Here is a 19,122-nt window from a genome sequence, read left to right on the forward strand (position 1 = left end):
CTTACAGTCCACTAAGTTTAAAATGATACAAACTATATCTAAAATTAGCATCACACACAGAGGTTTCTCTACCCTTGGGTTGCCCTGCCCTTGGGTGACCCTGGGAACGAATGCCCGCATGTTCCTCCTCCTGTCACCAGCTGCAGACAAACTATAGCACAGCTCCCTGTTGTCTGTTTGTCCTGTAGGCACAGAAATCACATCACCTCCCAGGAAAAAAAAAAAATAAAAAAGGTGAAAGGAGAGGGGTGCACAAGCCCCCACCTCCACCCGGATTGAAAATAGCATACCTCTCTGCTGGATGGGCCAACGGGCCGAGGTGCAGCGGGTGACATGTGCACCGAACGGACAACTGCTTAGAGAGTATTGGAGGAGATATTTTGGAAATGTCATGCACTGGCATTATTAACATACCCTTTGTGTTAGCCTGTATGCAGGCTGTCACAGTAAGCAAGCGGAACAGGCAGGGAGGCCTCCGTGGCTGGCAAGGAGGAGGGAGATTTATTATGGTTTTCATCAACAGCGCACAATTGGGTGGGACATACTGGTTGTTCAAAGGGTTGTCATCATTTCTGTCATCTATTTAAAGTCAAACTCAGGCAATAAGCAAAGGCAACGGCTGTGTCAAGAGCAGGGCAGACGACTTGCATTCCACAGATGTCTGCTTCTTGGAAAAGCGTCCTGTTAAAATTGCCATGTGCTGAACTACTTTCACTCCAATGGAAACGTTAACTGCTGAATCCCCCTCCCCAAGAGGAGAAAACAAAAAAACAAAAAAACAAAACTCACAGGCTCATTTCGCCAGTGATGACTCGGCTTTCATGAGGTGTGCTGCGAAAGCACCTCGATGATACACATGGATTTCTGTTGTTCCATTTCACCATGGGACTTATATTTGCCAACCCTGCCTGTTTTCCCAGGAGACTCACGTTTTTCATTTCCTTCTCCCGGTTTCCTCCTGGGGTCACAAATGTCTCGTATTTCTCCCAATTTACGACAAACTTTCACACCTGTTTTCCTTGTCGTTTAATATCACAACCTGTTTCTGGCACTGTGCAGCGTGTAAAAGCCCCGAAACTTTAAAATTCTGCTGTTTCCACTGGGACAAAAATACAGCTACACCAAATGTCGTTTCCTGGCATGCATGTGATGTGGAAGAGAGCTGCTTATTCTCGTCAGTCAGTGAGAAAAATGGAGAGTACTAAGAGAAAGATATAATTGAGCTAATTCAAGACGTCCTGAAAAGAACTCTTGTTTCTTAGGTAAAGTTTTAAAGGAAAGAATGCGTTATATCACGAAATTGACCACTTTACTTGAGTAGAATACTCACTTAAAAGCAAAATAAAACATATTCTACATAAAAATGCTGTTGCAGAGTGTTTGTTATTTGCAAAAGTCACCAGAATGTGGGAAAAAGAGTTTCTGAAAATCACATTTTTTTGCCTCAATTGGTTAGTTTGTTTGTGTTATTGTGTGACTTTATTTTAAAATAATACAAATATCGCACAATAACACAAACTAGCAGATTGAAGCAGCAGTAGACCAGCGACTTCAATGTTCTGTGAAGTAAAATGACTGTTGTTGCCAAAGGAGTCTGACTGAGCCATGGAGAGTGATATTTGGCTTATATAACTGCAATTTCCCATTCAAAATGGCTGTCAGTGAAGTGGTGAAAGTATACTAAACACAGCGAACACTTAAACTAATGTTGATTTTCTTAATTGGGCCTTTTTTAGGTGGTTATAATGTATTTTGCTGCTGACCCTGTCCATAGCAGTACATTGCTTAGCTAGCGAGCTGGTGCTCCTCTCTGCTTCTCCAAACGGGTGGTGGTGGGGGGTCACCATCTACCTTAGGTAACACACAGACTGAGAATTAAAAAACTCTGAAAAAAAATTTGAACTAGTCCTTTAAAATGTTGACGTCGCTGTGTCAAATGGGCTACAGACATGATGAAGTCATGAGGAAGTAATGCTTAGTTAATCGTGAATTCAACACTTCAGCCCCCCCCCCCCCCCATGAGAAAAAGAAAACACAAAACTCACAGGCTCATTTTGCCAGGGATGACTCAGCTTTCACGAGGTGTGCAGCGAGAGCACCTTTAAAGGGGTATTATGACGATACACATGGATTTCTGTTGTTTCATTTCACCATGGGAAATGTTTTCACGCTGCCAGCTTCACGGACTGAGAAATGGCTTAATTTGCATTGTTAGCAGTCCCAATGGAAACCAATTAGTAGTCTGTAGCTGCGAGCTGACCAGTTGCCATTTGATTTTCTTTCAGCTTGTTACACATCACACTGAGACGCACATTTTTTGAATGAACTGTATGTTTTTCCACTAACAAAATGCAAGCAGGTGAAGTTGATTTGCATGGTTAAAAAGCCACATTTCCCCCTTTTCCCCTCCTGAGCATTTTGAGAACCCGTATTAAAGCTTTTGTGCCATTCTGAATTAGGCGAGAGTGTGAATGTGTTTGGGGAGGGGGGTAATCCTCAATAGCCTCTGGGTGTTATGCACACACTCTCACCAGCTGTTTTCATCAGTGTGGTGTTGTGGCGGCGCTGAAAGCCTGGCGGGTGCTGCCTCCCTGTGTTTGCACACAGTAACTGCTGCTGTTCGCACTAATGACTCTGATGCACAGTCACTCTCAAAGAGAACAGCGGGTCAGAGGAGCCGGCCTCACACCCAACACCAGAATAACTCCCACTGAAGCCCATATAGCTGTCATTGTATAGGTAATACACTCCTGCAGCAGCTGTCAGGAATATGGCTCACATCCCAAATATTCATCACAGCCACAGTACAGTATCATTAGGGAATTGACTTTGGGTTAATACACTAATGCACCTGTAAGCTGGTGCCATTTGTGTAAGGGCCACTGGTTACAGGCACGTGGTTTTTTTTTTTGTCTTTACACAAGACTTTTTTGGCAGTTTTTGGGATGAAATGACCTGTTAACGGTGAGGTGAAGGACGCTTCGGCTGATTAAAGGAGAAATCTGTAATATATTTACTGTAATAAATTATCAAATTACCATTCTGGACATATTCCGGGCCGGAACCACCGGTTTTGTTTGCCCGCTTCACATTAATTAGAGTTAAAATTCATGCCAAAAGTTCGTAGAGGGGGCAGGGGGAAATAACTCGCTTCAACCACAGATTGTATATTGAATAGGATTTCAACCTATTTAATATACAGTCTATGGCTCCAACTCACTATTTGGACTGCGGTATGTACTTTTGCAAGTGCAACTGCTACATATCGCTGCTTTAAAGTTATTTTAAAAAATGCCTGGTTTATTTGTCAGTTGGTGTTTTTACAGATCAGAATCTGTCACACTGAGTAAATTAAAAATTGCAGAGGCTTCTTGCCGCCCGACTTTTGCTGAGAAAGCAAAACACAGCAGATGCAAAGCGTATTGTCGATCAACGTTTATTCAGACTAAAATTACTCCTGGATTATCACAAAGACAGAAATACAGCAGATTAATTCAGCGTCGTCTCTGAGGCACATAGGAAGAAGATCATTTGCTAACAGTGAGTGAATATTATTTCCTAAGTCGTGTCAGTTAAATACAATAATATATAGAAAAGTAAACAAAATCTTCATTTATGAAAACAATCTATAAAGAGTGGCATCAGTAGATAAGTGACTAAGGCTGGAAGAAGAGATACAGTAGGTCCTTACACACAAAGTTACAGGTGACAACTTTGGCATCAGTGGATAAATCCCTTGTATACAAAACAAAACATGAGGCACTTTCTTACGAGCAACATTAGTGGCACCGCTTGTAACACAATCATGAAAACACTTTATTAACGTCAGTCTTAATACCTTCGAGTAGTCACACCAGGTTAAAGGGACAGTTCAAGATTTTTTGAAGTGGGATAGTGAGAGGTACTTAGTTGGTGTAATACTTACAATAGATGGTGGTCAACACGTGTCCAGTTTGGAGAAGCAGAGAGGAGTACCAGTGTAGGAAGATAAGCATATTAATGCCAGTTTGCAATCTGTCGAGTATTTTCTCAATTAATTTTTTGGTCTGTGTAATGTCAGAAAATGTTGAAGGTGTTTTCATAACCCCAACATGATGTTCTCAAATGTCTTGTTTTGTCAACACCCAAAAATATTCAGTTTGCTGACACAGAGGAATAAAAAAAGCAGAAATATTAACATTTAAGAAGCTGCTTAACACTTTACTTTGCTATCAGACAGACTTTTTTCAACAGGAAACTTCCGTCATATGAAATAATACGTGCTCTCTCCATACCAACCAAACTCCATTGGCAAAATCAGTCATTTTACCTCACAGAACTGAGCAGTTGCTCATCTAAAGCTGCCTTGATGGCTTATTTTGTGCGTGTTATTATGTGACTTCAGTGTTTTAATGACTAGTTCAGATTCACCGAAGTCATACAATAATACTAACAAAATAACACATCGAGGCAGTGGCAGATGAGCAACTTCCGTGTTCTGCAAGGTAAAATGACAGATTTTTCCTATGGGGTTTGGTCAGTATGGAGAGAGTGCTATTTATTTCATATAATGGCAGTTTCCTGTTGGAAAAGGCTTCCTGATGGCAAAGTAAAGCAGTGAAAATATTCTAAATATAGTACACACTTTGGAGCTGCAACCATTAATTGATTATAAGTGTTTTTTTGGCTCAAATAACGGTCATTTCCTGTTGGAAAAGGTTGTCTAATGAGAAGGTAAAGTGGTGAAAATATTGTAAATATAATGTATGTTTACTTTTTTTAGGAGGGCTTTTTTTAGGTCTGTAAAATACATTTTTCGGCTGACTGTCCACAACTGGTGGCATGCCAACCACCATCTGCTGCAGGTAATACACTGACAATGGAGAAATACCTCATACAACCCCACTTCAAAAAATCTGAACAATCCTTTAAGATGCTGGTGTTGCTGTATCGAATGTTACCGTTATGCTGTTGAGCAAGGCGCTAACTTGTGTACCTTCACTCTGGCACATACTGCGTCCTCCTCAGTGGGTCTTTAAGGCGGCAGAAATAATTAAAAACATGATCAGAACACTGATATGTCACTATGAAGACACATTAGGAAATAAAGCGTGATAGCTCAAAAGAAAGCCCCTCAAGTGTTATACTCATTTACAAAATATAAAACCTAACAGTTCAAAAGTTTAAAAAGGCCACTATTGAACACATATTTAAAATGCATGACGGGCTAGTTAGCGTGGAAACAAAATGCCGCTGCAGTTGAAGGGGGCCCCAGAGGTAGGCTTGTTAAACCTTGCTGCCGGGGTAGGGAAGCTGCTGCGACCAGGATTAACATTTTCTGCAAAGTGCCAGTTTTACTCCACTGATCTTTACACCACTCTCGGGTGCAGCACCTGGTCGACAAAAAACATAAACGTACATCGAGGGGATCCAGGTGGAAGAAACTACAACGTTTTAGTCTTGAGGAGGCCGTCCCCGCGCTAATTTACACAATCAGTGTTAGAATTCCCATCAGTTTCTCTCTGCGGCTTTTTTCTCACAGTGCTGTGATCTTGAAGATCTAGCTGAGACTGCAATTTGCGTGCCTAATTACTTCAAGATACCTTGTAGTGTTTTTCCACCCTTTGTTTACCAAAATGAGATCCTCTGATGTGTGATTTTGATCCCATGCCAGAGTTTCCTTCCCCTATGTGCAAGGCAAAGAAAAGAACCTATGGGCTATTTGAGTATGGCATGTGGTGATGAAGTTCCCTCCTCCACCCACACACTTTTCTTCTTCTGCTGCTCTTAATATGGCTCTGCCTTTAGACTTCGATATAGGCAGCATGTAAACACCATCCCTATGATCTGGAGATTGGATGGAAGGGAAGGAAAACATAATTTAGCAAAGCTGCAATCTCCACAGATACATTTATATGATCTCTGTTTATGTGCGAGCAAACTATTGTGTTATTTACTCACCTGTACACAGGCAATCCCAACACCCACCGCTCCGATGATCTTCAGATGGTCCAGGATGAATTTCTCCAGTTTGGTGATGCAGCCGCCCTAAATGAAAAACAAAGAGTGTCTTTATGTTGCATCAGTTTACGTGGGAGTGCTGCTGAAGTCTCACTGCAAACAAATGTTATGTATATGGTTCAGATATGACAGCGGCTGCTCCTCCACCGCACAATCTCACCGCTGACATACAGAGACATGACAGAAATACTGATCCAGCCACCCGTACCGAAAAAGTCAAACCCCGCTGACGCCCCCCAGCACCCTTCATCCTCTCACCTCCACCTTGTAGATGTTGGATGGGTGGTCCCTGCGGCCGCAGCGCTCAGTGGGAGTCTTACAGCAGCTGTCAGGCACCACCCTGCCTTCTGCGTTCATGGAGCGAATCCACTCGCTCTCGGCCCAGTCGGATGAATTGTTGCTGCCACAGCACTTGAACTGACAGGAGACAGAGGAAGAGACATCTTCAGAGGGGAAGTTTAATGGTAGCGAAGAAGTATGAAAAACAAAGTTAAAGGGAAAATTCACCACTTTTTATGTGCACGTTTAATTAGACAGAGAGAGCTGAATTCTCCTGCTGCAGTGGGGGGGTGATACACATGAGTGTGGTCGTCAGACATTCACATGCAATGCATCCTGGTACATGTAGGCAGGTTTCTTGGTCGATATAGGAGCACTGAGGAATTTATTGCTTCAGTTTGCTAGATTTACCATCAACACTGACTGGACATCCACATGAAAAGTGCAGAATTTCCCTTCCAGTATGACATGTCAGAAACTGTTTTAAAACAACGGGTGAACATTTTTAATACTGTACTTAACTAAGACAAGAAAAAAGTAGCAGTGTAATTTGCTGAGGGAATAGTCTGACATCTGGGGAAATAGGGTTATTTATTCTCAAACAAATAGTTATACGACAAGGTTTACTGTTGCTCTGTACCTGTGATGTACTGAGCAGCAGCACGTCCAAGTTCTGCACAACAGTCCTTGAAGGACTGTGTGGACTTTGTAATGATTCGTGCTACTTTGTAACGGCACCTTCTTATTAATCTATTTATTAATTTACATGACACCTTGCTCTTAGCAATTTACTGTCTATTCCGTCTATCTCCTATCTATCTACCTATAAGCGAGCACACGGTTAGCTTAGCTTAGCATGAAGACTGGAAATAGCTAGGCTGTCTCTCTCCAAAGGAAAAAAAGTATGGGACTCTCATCCCCTTGTAAAATAATTGGAAACGGTCCGAATTTTTATGCTTTGTTTCTGACTGACTCTTAATAAAATCACTGAACCAGATGTCAATTAAACATTTGGTCCCCTCCTCTCTCCATGTGCAACCACGGCCCATTGTTGAGTTGTTTTTCATATTTCTGATTCTGACAATAACCTGCCCGGACTGAGACCACCTCTTTTGGTTGCACCAAGGTGTGATGGCTCGGTCTGGACGGTGGTTCAGGGGAGGTTTCACACCTGTAAATTTGATTTAGATCAAACTAGAAAGTCCAAAAGAGCCAGGCGAGCTGTGTCCATCTGTTTCCAGTCTTTATGCTAAGCTAAGCTAACCTCAGTTTCATGTAGCTTTGTATTTAATGGACAGATGTGAGAGTGTTTATAAATCTCTCAACTAACTCTTGGCAAGAAAAAGCTAAGTGTATTTCCCAAAATGTGACAATGCACCAAACCCAAACAAATTATTGGAAATTATACAAAATAAAAAGTTTAGAATATAGAACAAAGAACAAACGCTGACATCTGGCAGCTCTGGGCCTTTCATACTTAAAAAACTGAGAATAAGAAATGAACCAACTGAAGTCTGAACTGCTGCTCAGATTTATTCTTTCCTTCATGTGCTGTCAACTGGTATAAGCAACAGAGAGGGTAAATTACAGCACAGAGTGCAGACGAGTCCATCATCCTTAGCTGAAGTCAAAGGGACTTGAATCGGATTTGTTTCGACTCGCCCTCATCACCAAAATCTCTAATCTGATGGGATGATAGGTTACCCAACACTGTCCAATCAACACGCCACATGTGAATCCATGTGACTTCTGATTAGAAGCTCTGGCTCACTGATAATGACGGTGTGAAGGCAAACAGCTACACCCAGTTTTCCACTGTATACACTCTTAAACGTAAAAGTCAGTTGTCATTTCAGAGTTAGTGTCATAAATCAGATTCAATTAATTAAATTGGGAGTTGTATCCATCCTTTCCTGCACTTACCTCCTGCTGCAGCTTGTTTACGGCCCTGGTGATGTGCTCCTGGTTGCTCTGTTGATACTTCTTGGTCATGGTCTCCTTCAGGTTCTGCTTCAGCTCCTCATTCAGCTGTTCAGACACACAGACACAGATAAATGCACTGGCAGCCCTCTACATAGCAACACAGAAGTCTCAGGCCAGCGCTGAGCATGGCCACGTGATAAATTAGTTGCGATTGTTGCCTCAGTTACTGATGAGATTCATAGAAGACAGGCTCTAAACGCTCTCCTGACGATTCATGTCATAGACAGCAGTTCTAACAACAGAGGAGCAGACGAAACCGGGGCGAAGGCAGAGGAAGTCGGTGTTGTTTTTTTTGTTTTTTTTTGTTCTCTAGACCAGTGGCAGAAAACGCTCGCAGGAGGAGCGGGAGGTCTGGGGGCTCAGTTTCTATGGCAACAAGCCAGCTGGGGAACCACTGTAAATCAAAGCGTGAAGGAGATATCAAGGGAATGAATGATGAAGAGAGGAAGGGAGGGCAGAGAGAGATGAGACAGGAGGTGAAGACAAAGAGGAAAGGAGAGGAGGTGGAAACAGGACCAGTGTGTGTGTGTGTGTGTGTGTGTGTGTGTGTGTGTGACGGGATAGCTTTTCATTTTACCTGTTGACAGTTTGGGAAAGGCTGCAGCAGTGAAGTGAAAACAGCAATTCAAGATTTAAAATAGCTGAATAAGTAGAAACAGCCGGTGTGAGTGCATTGCATTAAACACACACACATTAAAACAAACATGGGTCGGAGCATCTTTTTTGGCTGATGGCTGCGCGGCTGTTAAACCAGACCGAACCGAATCACTCAACTGCAGAGCCACAGGTGTGAACCCTGCTGTTCTACTCCAACCTGGAGCGCCTGTTCACAAGGAAAGTGACAGCAGCAGCTGTTTGAAAGTGCAGATGTTGACATGGAAAGGTGCACCATCTACAGGCAAGGACGGCAACAGCATCTGACACCAGTGTCACCTGAAGGCAATGACGACTACAGCTGCAATATTTCTCTTTTCATGGCTGCTGTTCCACATCTTTTGCATATTAAACTTGAAAAATATATGACTTTTGTTAATGAGCATGTTTTTTTTTTTTAGTTCATGTGATTCTGTGGCTTGTCCTCTTCCTCTTCCCAGAAAAGGGATTTTTGGTGAGTTTTACTCTTTTGAGGGTGTACAGGACAGAAAAGGACACACATGATACAGATTGTAAAGCTTCCTGAGGCAAACTGTGATTTGTGATATTGAGCTATACAAATAAAATGTGACTTGACTTCTGCATGGCAGGGGAAAAACAAACAGTCCAACACAATAGCAGGATATGTTGCTATAGTGATTATTTTATATAAAATATTCTGCTAAGTATTTCTCATTGTGTGAGGGAGCTACATAAATTCTGGTGGATGGCAAAAAAAGTTCTATTATTTAAACTGTGGACAGCAATGCTATCTACTGTTACCACTGCCAGTATTTTCTGCTGGCCTCACCTAATTTAAATGTGGGTGTAATTAAAATCAGTCGCATTTCTGTAATTAACTAGCAGAATAGTTTGCTTTGGACAAGTGACTGTGTCTACAGACACTTGACATTTTGCTTCACTTGTCTGTTAAATCAAGTGCGTGACAAGGCTCACTGTTGATCTCAGGCCACACATACAAATTTAGAAAGGCAAACAGAAATGCATTGTAATAAATTAATTTACAAGACTTCTGTTATCACCAAGTTATACAAGTTTTAAAGGTACAGCTGAGCTGTAGTTTTTTCTTTAGATTTAATATCCACTGGAGGCTTCTGTGACATAAAGGTGTTCCATTTTTAACTTCCGCCGACGAAGTTGCATTTTTATTGATGTTAGTCTGTCTGTCAGCAGGATTAAAAAAAAACTATTGTCCCCCCGTGTTCATGAAACTTGAAAGGACCTGTAAAATTTGGGAATGGATCTGAATCACATGACAGATACACAACTTATTTTTCACTTTTGTTAACATTGCAAGATTGTAACCACTGTGTCTATGACAAAATAACTGAATTTGTCACGCATGTGCCAAACTGAATAATGTGCCACAACTAAACATACAACAAAATACAACAGCCACAGTCAAAAATCACTATAAATGCACATGCATGAAGTATGTAAGAAATTAGCAAATTTTAAATTATCAATACTGTTTTTTCAAATTGATTTAACTAAAATAAGGCTGTTTAAAGGACGCTGCTGTCCCACACTGTCTCTATGCCTGCGACATGTTGTTTTGCTAAATTCTGAACAAATCAATTATTATGCAATTCAATGTGTTTTCAAATTTCACATCCTCTTGTATCATCTTTGTGTAAACTGGGTTACAACAGAAACACTGGACTGCAGCTGTAGCACTCAGTAGTGACTACTTTCTTTGCCTGAAGGAGGCAACATTGTCATATTTACAGGTGCATGTCTGAACTGCTGCTGCTGTTAGTTTCTTTTACACTAGGTGGAGTTGGTTGACATGTGTAGAACCATTCAGACAATGACTGAACAGCTCCCCCCTCATGGAGAATCTCCAGCAAGCTAAATGTGAATCAGTGTGTTTGTTTGTGAGTTACAAGCAGGTTTCAGAATTTGTCTGGCACTGTGAAATAAAAAGCACATGTACAGTTCTCAACGCTAATAAGCAGAGAGAAAAAAAAAAAAGACGGGGTGAAGAGCAGAGAAGGAGACGAAGAGTGGCTTTAGAGATTTGAGCAATTCATGCAAGAATCTTTTGGAGCGAGTGAAGGAGACAGAGGAGCTTTAGGAAGCAGGAAGGAAATCATGGAGCTCAGCGACTGTTCGTGTTCAGACGAGTTGTGTATTATGAATGAGGCAGTTATAATGATGACAGCAGAGCACCTCTAGACTGAGAAAAGTCCTGTTGCTGAGCTACAAGCCACCAGGCTTTGAGACCAGTCAGGGTGGGACTGATACTGGTGGAGAGCAGAGTCATGTTAATATCACACAAGGAAAAAAAAATCTAATTTGTGACTGCTTGCAATATAGTCAGTATAACTCTGCACTGTTAGAGCTGAAATGTGTCGAGGGAGGCTGTCAGTTTATCTACAGTACACAAGATAAGAAAATAATCACTTGTTAGCAGAACTCTGTGCAATTTGTACACATTTTATAGAGCTAAGCCGTGTTTTTACTGTCTTTGGGCATTTAGTCATTTCTTTGTACATCATATTTTGGTGTTTTTCAGTTGAAAATCATAACAAAATGCTTTTGAATGATTCTGACAGTGAATTTAGCCTTGTTATGTCTTCTACTGGAGGCATTTTTCATTCCATTTGGACTAAATGTACCACGAGTAATATGGTCAGTCTGATATTTGTATTTTTAATGGGCTGTCTCATATTTCCTCCCTGCAATCTCATTCATCATGCTGGTTTTGTCGTGGTTAAAATTGCACCGCAGCACATCCCATATGGGAACTGAGACAGTCGTCTGCATTGTATTACAACCTTTCTGACTACGTGCTCAGATTGAGAGGCATGAAACATGTGCCCAGCATGCTCTATCGATGTTTTACATCACAGCTGCTACACACAGACATCAGGTTTTAACCCACTATGGGACAATGTTGCCTCTGGGTAACATACCTATTTTTGGCTTTTTAAACTAATCCTCAATTATGGTATAATACTTTTAAAAAAGGGATGGCCCTCAGGAAACTATTAGCAGTGTTTTAATTTGTCACATGACTCTCTGGAGGCCATGTTGGATTCCTTTTTTGTGGCCTTCTCCACATGCTTCAGCTCCATCATCTCTCTCCACAAAAATGGTCCAAAAAGACATTTTTCTGTCATTTTATAATCTGAAAAAGCGAATTCACATTAACAGACATTTTAAGTTTCATTTTCAATTGTTTAATGCACTTTGATTATTAAGTAATGTAAAAGACTGTTAAAGTGTAATTGTTGCCTTGAAGTGGCACCATTCTGAATTCCCACCGTGACACTTTTGATATTGTGTATTTAGGTTTATATACTGTTATACAATAGGAAGCAATCTGATTGATCAACTAGATCAGAATTTGCTCATATCAGCATGACAACAGTGCTCATCACTAAAAACTCCATCCAGAGAAGACTACGTTTTTGAAAGGTTGTTATTCATGAAAATAAATCACAAACTACAGTGAGCCTTTACAGACTACAATCTCCTGATAGGCTAATATAGCTCACATAATAAAACAATTAAATCACCTTTTTTAAAATAAATATAACTCACGGTGCTGTCAGATTGCTGTAGGCCAGCCCTTTAATATATGTGCGGCCTCCATTCTGTGCTGCAAGCCGTAGAGCAAACTACGGCTAGACAAACAAAGATCTATCTTTTTTCAATACATTTTGGACTTCACAACACTCTGGAGTTAACTGGACTGTCCACCCTATCCTTTTTAATTCAGTGACAATAAATCACATAATTTACAGTACCCTTGAGATTCTTTGACTTTTGCACCACTTTTTTGTCATTTGACATCAATATCTACCCCTCTCGTATCTGCCAGCTGCTCTTCTGTAATTCCAAACATATGACCTAATATACAAATCCCAGGGTGCTTTGTAAAATATATTTGAAAGGACCTTTTAAAAATAATTTTATGGGCCCAAGTGGGATTACCTGCTGGTAGTAGATATAAGCCAGGACGCCAGCCAGGATCTCCAACAGGAAGATACACAGCAGCAGGACAAAGTACTGAGGAGGAGAGAGGAGAAAATACAGTTAGTGAACAGTAATGCAAAGCAACAGGTGGCTCAAAAATCTGATGTAGGAGCGTTTAAAGCCACACATGCAGCACTGCTATATAGGTAGTAAGGGTGGGCTGATGGTCTGATGGCTGACAGTCATCGTCCACCGAGCCCTCTACCATTGTAACGTGATTTTAAAAGTCTCTTGTGTTTCAGGCAGTGTATCCCCTCAAAGTTTCAGTAAGTCAGGAGTTTTGCTTCATTTTTGACTTGTAGGAGAGGGACAAAAGAAGCTGTTGTATAGCCATTCAATAAAGGAACAACTGAATACAAACAAAGTTCATGAACACATTCTGACTGCCTTTTTCTGTGTTCTCTTAATGTATACTATTATCTTTAGATGCAATGCACAGATCAAATGGAAGAACTGCTCAAAACCTGAAAATCTAACTGTGGATGGTGGTAAAACAGCCCCAGGAACACTTTGAAACGTGGCGTGTCTTTGTTTCATAGGCAGTCAGTTTTACTGACATCTGAAGAGCTGCATTATTCATTTCATTTATTCTTTAGTAGAAATGCACCTACAATAACTGATCTTCTTTGTCCACCAGGGGGCAGGAGAAACAAGCTGTGCACAAAAACTGACATATCGCCACCTTTTAAGCTGATATAGTTAATGAGTGAGCAGTTGCTTTCCACATACAGCAGTTATGGAGAAACATATTCATTTGGAGTTGTGTTTAGGTCCAACTAATGTTCTTTCAACTTCATACAGTGCAATCAAATACAACTGCACCACCAACTACAGCCTAAAAAGGCTTCTCAAAAGTATAATTTTACTGCAGGGCTGATGTTCTGGATTGCAGTACATTGTCCAGGTGTAACTAATAAACTGGTAACAATAGTGCATATTACATGTACGACTCTGCCAGCCCATAAAGGAGGCCTCACACCAGATGGCAAAACTTAAAAGATAAGCAAACTGAGGACTCCTTTGTAATTTCTCATTTCTCTTTTGCTCAAAGTTGGCTTATTAAAGGCCGAAACTGCCAAACTTTGAGTGATCGCACAGTGGCACATCTCACACTCTGTGCCTTTAAGTGAGGTTTGCTGTTCAGATTTATCGTTGGTATCTGATTCGTGACCAGGCCCATGGGAGTTAGAGAGAAGGTCTGCTATTCATGCCAAGTTTCTTCAAAATTAAAGACAAGAAGAGATATTATCTGACAAAAACCTTGACCCAAATTCCTCCGGCCTGCTGCTATCAGACGGAGCAAATCAGCCCGGTAAAGTGGACTTGGTCTTTGATTTGATAGCTTGGACTGATTAGATCTCTGAGTGGCTCTGAGCCTGAATGCTCTCACAGACTCTTAGATGCATTTTGATGTTGTGTTGATGGTTTGAGGAGACGTACGGCAACAGATAGATACCCGAAGACACAAAAAAGTCAGATGAAAAGAACCTAACCTATGACAGTAAAGAGAGTGTGTGAAAAAGATTCAGTGCATTACAAAACCTCACATTCCTTTCATTATTTGATTAATTTCAATACTTCAATACTAAGTAACAAGGCTGATTCAACCATCAATAATTAAGCAGATGTTAACTCAAGTTCTGCCCCAAATGAGTAGATCAGGAACCAGACAAATCTGTAAGCTCATGTTTTATTTGCTCTGGCAGATGCGTCGGGTCCCCCCTCCCGTTCAGACAGATTTCAAGGCGACCTGGATTTGGTTGGGCCAGTCACAACCGTTTATCTAATATGGGGCCGGTTTGATACGAAACAACCAACATGGCTGTGAGAGGACGGCTGGGTATCAGAGAAGCATTGGGGAAAAACAGCGTGTCGAGCCAAGTATTTCACATCGTACTCTACCAAACAAGATTTGGCGATTGTTGGAAGAGTAGAAAGGTGAGTGGTGAGTTTCATTTTGTTTCTGACAAGTTTGAATGCAGTGTGTTTTATGATAATCTTTGAGGAGAGCGATATAATGGCTAATTGTAGTAAAACAAAGAGGATCTCAGTCTTTAACAATAAAGTCTATCTTTGTAGGGATCCTTTCCACAAGACACCACCAGTGGCAAAAACACGCACTTCTAGTCAATGTACTGGCGCAGTTGCCCTAAAGAATTATGTTGCAGTCATTGCAGCAAATTTCACAGCAGCTGGCTGACCACGTGGTAACTGCCATCAGCAAGCTAATATTATATACTGGTTAATCTGAAATATAATGTGCATATGTTTGCTGACTCACAAAGGTACATAAGCAACATCTGTGCAGGAACTGTTTTTATACTTGTACATGTCCAGTAAAGTTTTCGATTTCATTTCATGTATTTCATGTTTTACTGTCACGTTTGATAATAGTTTAGCAATAGTTTACTCACACAATATGTATGTTCTGCCACTAGGGGTCTCTCTCACATTACAACAATAACAAAGGATATAATGTAGCTTGAATTAGTGTGAAGTCATAGAAGTTGCTTTCTTTATTATTAAACAACCACCATTGCAGATGAAAATCTCTCTGAAATGACTCAGGCAGGATGTTCACGGATGTTAAGTCACACTGACAGACTTCCTTCCTCGCTCTCTGATGTGTCTCCTGTTTTCGTGGAAGTTATAGCAACCAGCCGCAAGTAGGAAATGCCTTGGATAAATTATGGATTTGTTGGGTTTCACCATTGTTGGAAACATTTGTATGCACTGTAATGTAATTTAAGTACACAACTAAGGAGTTTTAGGGATGGAAGCTGAACAGACACATACCAAATCAGGAGGACAACGGTCTGTAGTATTATACAATGAAAAATAAACACCTGATTTCAAATCGGACACAGCTTTAAAAATTCCTTTTTTTAAAATAATTTATTCTGAATACCCATACAGAGAAGAGTTTGATCTCACAGTGAGGTAACGATTCTTCTAGCTGAGCTAATTGTCTTGGGAACATCTGTGCAGAAGGTCGTGGCAGCTGAAGCTGAAAGCAAGGACGACTGAGTTAAAGGAGAGTTTTTCTGACTCAACCTGTGGTCTGCCTTTGCCTACGCTTTCTCTTTCACAGACACACACACACACACAACCACAAAAGCATGCCTCTCAAACAGATCCCACACGGACAGTGATGTGTACAGGGTGTGACAGAGAACCTGTTGTTGGCTGTAGAGACGGAGGCGGCTGAATTTACTGACTGCAGCGACTCTAGAGGACTCCTCATGAGCTCAGGCACACACACGCACTCTCACAGACACACTCATTTTACGTCTGAGCTGCCATTCTTCTCCCGGGCGACTTAAGGGCACAGTGTAATTACTGCCAAAATGACTCTCAGCAGGTTCATATGTACAGAACCTTTTTTTAAGCTCTGCTGTGGCTTCAGACTCTACAGTGTGCAGCTCGTAGGCTTCCTGGCTAAACTACAAAATATCTCAAGGTAAACTCAGACACATCGTGCCGAGGATGTTTGAAAATATTTGAACAGTTTCTCTGGCCTTTTTGTGTCTGTTTCACTGCAGCTGTTTTTCTCCAGAGGTTTTTTAACCTCTGTTCTCCTTCACCTTCACGCACTTCCACCAGCATCCAGCGTACGTAAAGGAACAGCACGTAACTGCAGAGAGAATGGAGATATTTGTATGCAGCTATGTGTTTGACTGTGTTTCTATTTCAGACTTCATTAGAAGTATACCGCTGCCTTTACAATTACTGAAGGGGTAGGAATTCAGAGTCACACTGAAGGGGACTTTAATCAGAGAGATAGCATGTTGGTTTTTGAAGGGAGTCATCCTGTGACCTTTTGGCTATATGATGGACTCTCTGGCCTCATACAGCCCATTCATTCGGAAGTTCAACTTGATGCAGACTCTATTAACCTCTGTCCAGCGGCTGGTGACTGTCAAACTAACTTCAACCTGGTGTGTGACTGGCAGGAGATTTTTGAAGGGCTGCCTGCTAACAGTTGACCAAACTGTTAGTCAATGAAAAGAGTCTTAGTCGACCAAGTTTTCACTAGTCAGTTAGTCGCAGGAAAAACAAACTTCAAACTCCATTCAGAAGCTGCACCTTGTCGGTGGGGCCGGGATCACTAGCAATTAGGGTCATGCAGGATTAGTCATCTAGTTGATCAAACACCATCACCCTCATGAGTTGGCACCAGAAATACCAGTCAGTTAAACAATTTATTCACTTTTTGAATTAATCTACATCGCTGATTAACTGTTGTCTCCAAGATGCTATGTAGTCACCCACCTAGCTGGAGCTGCAGCTCTGGCAGACAGCAGCTCTCTGCATTGATGCCCATTTGGCCCAGACGTTGCAATCAGCAAAGTGGGACAGGTGACAGTGTGTCAACAGCGGAGTTTGGCAGTATTTTTGACTAGAAAATTTAAGTATGCAGACATTATCCTGCAAGGAGAGCAGGCTGCTGCTGCTGCTAGCACTGCTGATGTGCTAGCAGCAACTGCTAAACGCTAGGGTAAAGGGTAAACAATATATTTTACCTGCAGATGCTGCGATCCTGTTTGGTCTGAAAAGATAATGTATTTAGTGAGTTGTTGTCATGCTTTGTGGGATAATTTGCAATACTGCACAGTGCAAAGTGGCATTTACGATAGGATTTAATTACAGCCTCAAACAGCTCTTGATACACACATTTTTTTTTTAAGCTATGTTTTTGGGCTTTTCTTGCCTTTATTTGATAGGATAGCTGAAGAGCAGACAGGAAAGGGGGGTGAAGAGAGAGAGGATGACACACAGCAAAGGGCCACAGGCAGGTCTTGAACCAGCAACCACTGCAGAGGACCGACAGCCTCCATACATGGGGCGGATGCTCTACCAACTGAGCTACATTTTTTGGACAGGTGAGGAGCGCCACCAGAATGATCTCCAATGAGCTGCCAAATTAATCACGTTCAGCAGCCCTCTCAAGAACATGGCCACACTGGGACTGATCCTCTGAGACTAACAACAGGGAATATAGTACCAAGGTGATTTACAGCAGCTCCGACCAGGACTCTGACTCCAGGGACACTAAAGACATAGTGGCTTTGGGGACAGGAGAGACGTGAAGCAGGTTCATCTGCGAGTATATATCATCCATTGTGTTGATACGTCTGGGAGTCTTAGTTTTTGTGAAGTTGGAAATAATTTATTCCCCATTTTTGAACAATGAGACTTGTGCAAGATTATAATGTTAGTACTGTCAACAACAGGCAGCTCACTTTGTGCCCCTTATAAAATTTAAAGGCTCATTATAACGGTTTTGTTTTTCTCTGTATTGTCGCACAGGGTCAACAAGGTTACTTCGAGCCATTCCTTCTCAGCATTGGAATAAATAATTAAATTAATATCACAGACATGTAATTACTAATCAACTAATTGCTTGAACTAATGACTACTAGTTGACTAGGAAAAAGTAGTTGGGGAAGCTCTACCTTTGTGTCTAAGTGGCCCAATAACGGCCCAATAAGACCAATCAATCAGTCACCTGCTGAGCAGAATCATGATTAATCACCTCTCTGTCAACTAGACGACAGTTTAAATAATCATTAAATAAAAACTCATTAAATATGATGCCTTATGCAGTTGCTCTGCTAGTTTTCCTTAAAGCTTGTGTTACATAAGAGTGTATAAATTACCTCTGGCAGTAACAGATGTGCTCTTTATTTCGGGCAAAAGTTGTATTTTTATTTAATTACAAATTATTCTGATGATTATTTTCTTGAATAATCAATTAATCATTCAGCCTACCAGATATCAGAAACAGTGAAAAATGTCTGTCCCAGTTTTTCTGTCGTTTGGCCAAAACTCAATGATTTTCAGCAGAACATCCTCACACTGGAGAGGCTGGGAATAAATACTGTTTGTCACTTTTGCTTGGGAAAAAAAAGACAAATGATAATTAAAAAGTTACTGATTAGTCTTCTGTCCATCTTCTAGTCAATTTGTTTCAGCACTACAACAAATCTCTCAACTCAAAAACGAACACACCATATTAACACACATCTTCTCAGATGCAATGTCAATTTCCCTGGAATATACTGTATACTACTGTTCATATCGTACCTAGTTGTATTTACTATCAGCAGGCTGATACGAGATTTAATTCTGGGCTCTTGCATCTTCCATATGGTCTCACAAACTGCAAATATATCTAAGGAAGTGGGAGACTCTGCATCCAATTCACCAATGCCAGCAAAT

General features: G+C 41.1%; 1 protein-coding gene across 1 annotated transcript in view; it reads right to left on the reverse strand.

The window, feature by feature from the left end:
- Positions 1-4,808: 4,808 nt before the first annotated feature.
- Positions 4,809-19,122, reverse strand: part of LOC146332614 (CD151 antigen-like) — a 32,840-nt gene continuing 18,526 nt past the window's right edge. The window contains exons 4-8 of the mRNA XM_084737418.1: positions 12,859-12,933; positions 8,203-8,307; positions 6,259-6,417; positions 5,941-6,027; positions 4,809-5,826 (exon numbers count right to left, since the gene is read on the reverse strand). Coding sequence (XP_084593544.1) covers positions 5,767-5,826; positions 5,941-6,027; positions 6,259-6,417; positions 8,203-8,307; positions 12,859-12,933 — 486 coding nt within the window. The 3' untranslated portion in view covers positions 4,809-5,766. The remainder of the gene's footprint in view (positions 5,827-5,940; positions 6,028-6,258; positions 6,418-8,202; positions 8,308-12,858; positions 12,934-19,122) is intronic.

Source organism: Lutjanus erythropterus, chromosome 1 (genome assembly GCF_056507025.1).
Source record: "Lutjanus erythropterus isolate fLutEry1 chromosome 1, fLutEry1.hap2, whole genome shotgun sequence".
Taxonomy (NCBI): Eukaryota; Metazoa; Chordata; class Actinopteri; order Lutjaniformes; family Lutjanidae; genus Lutjanus; species Lutjanus erythropterus.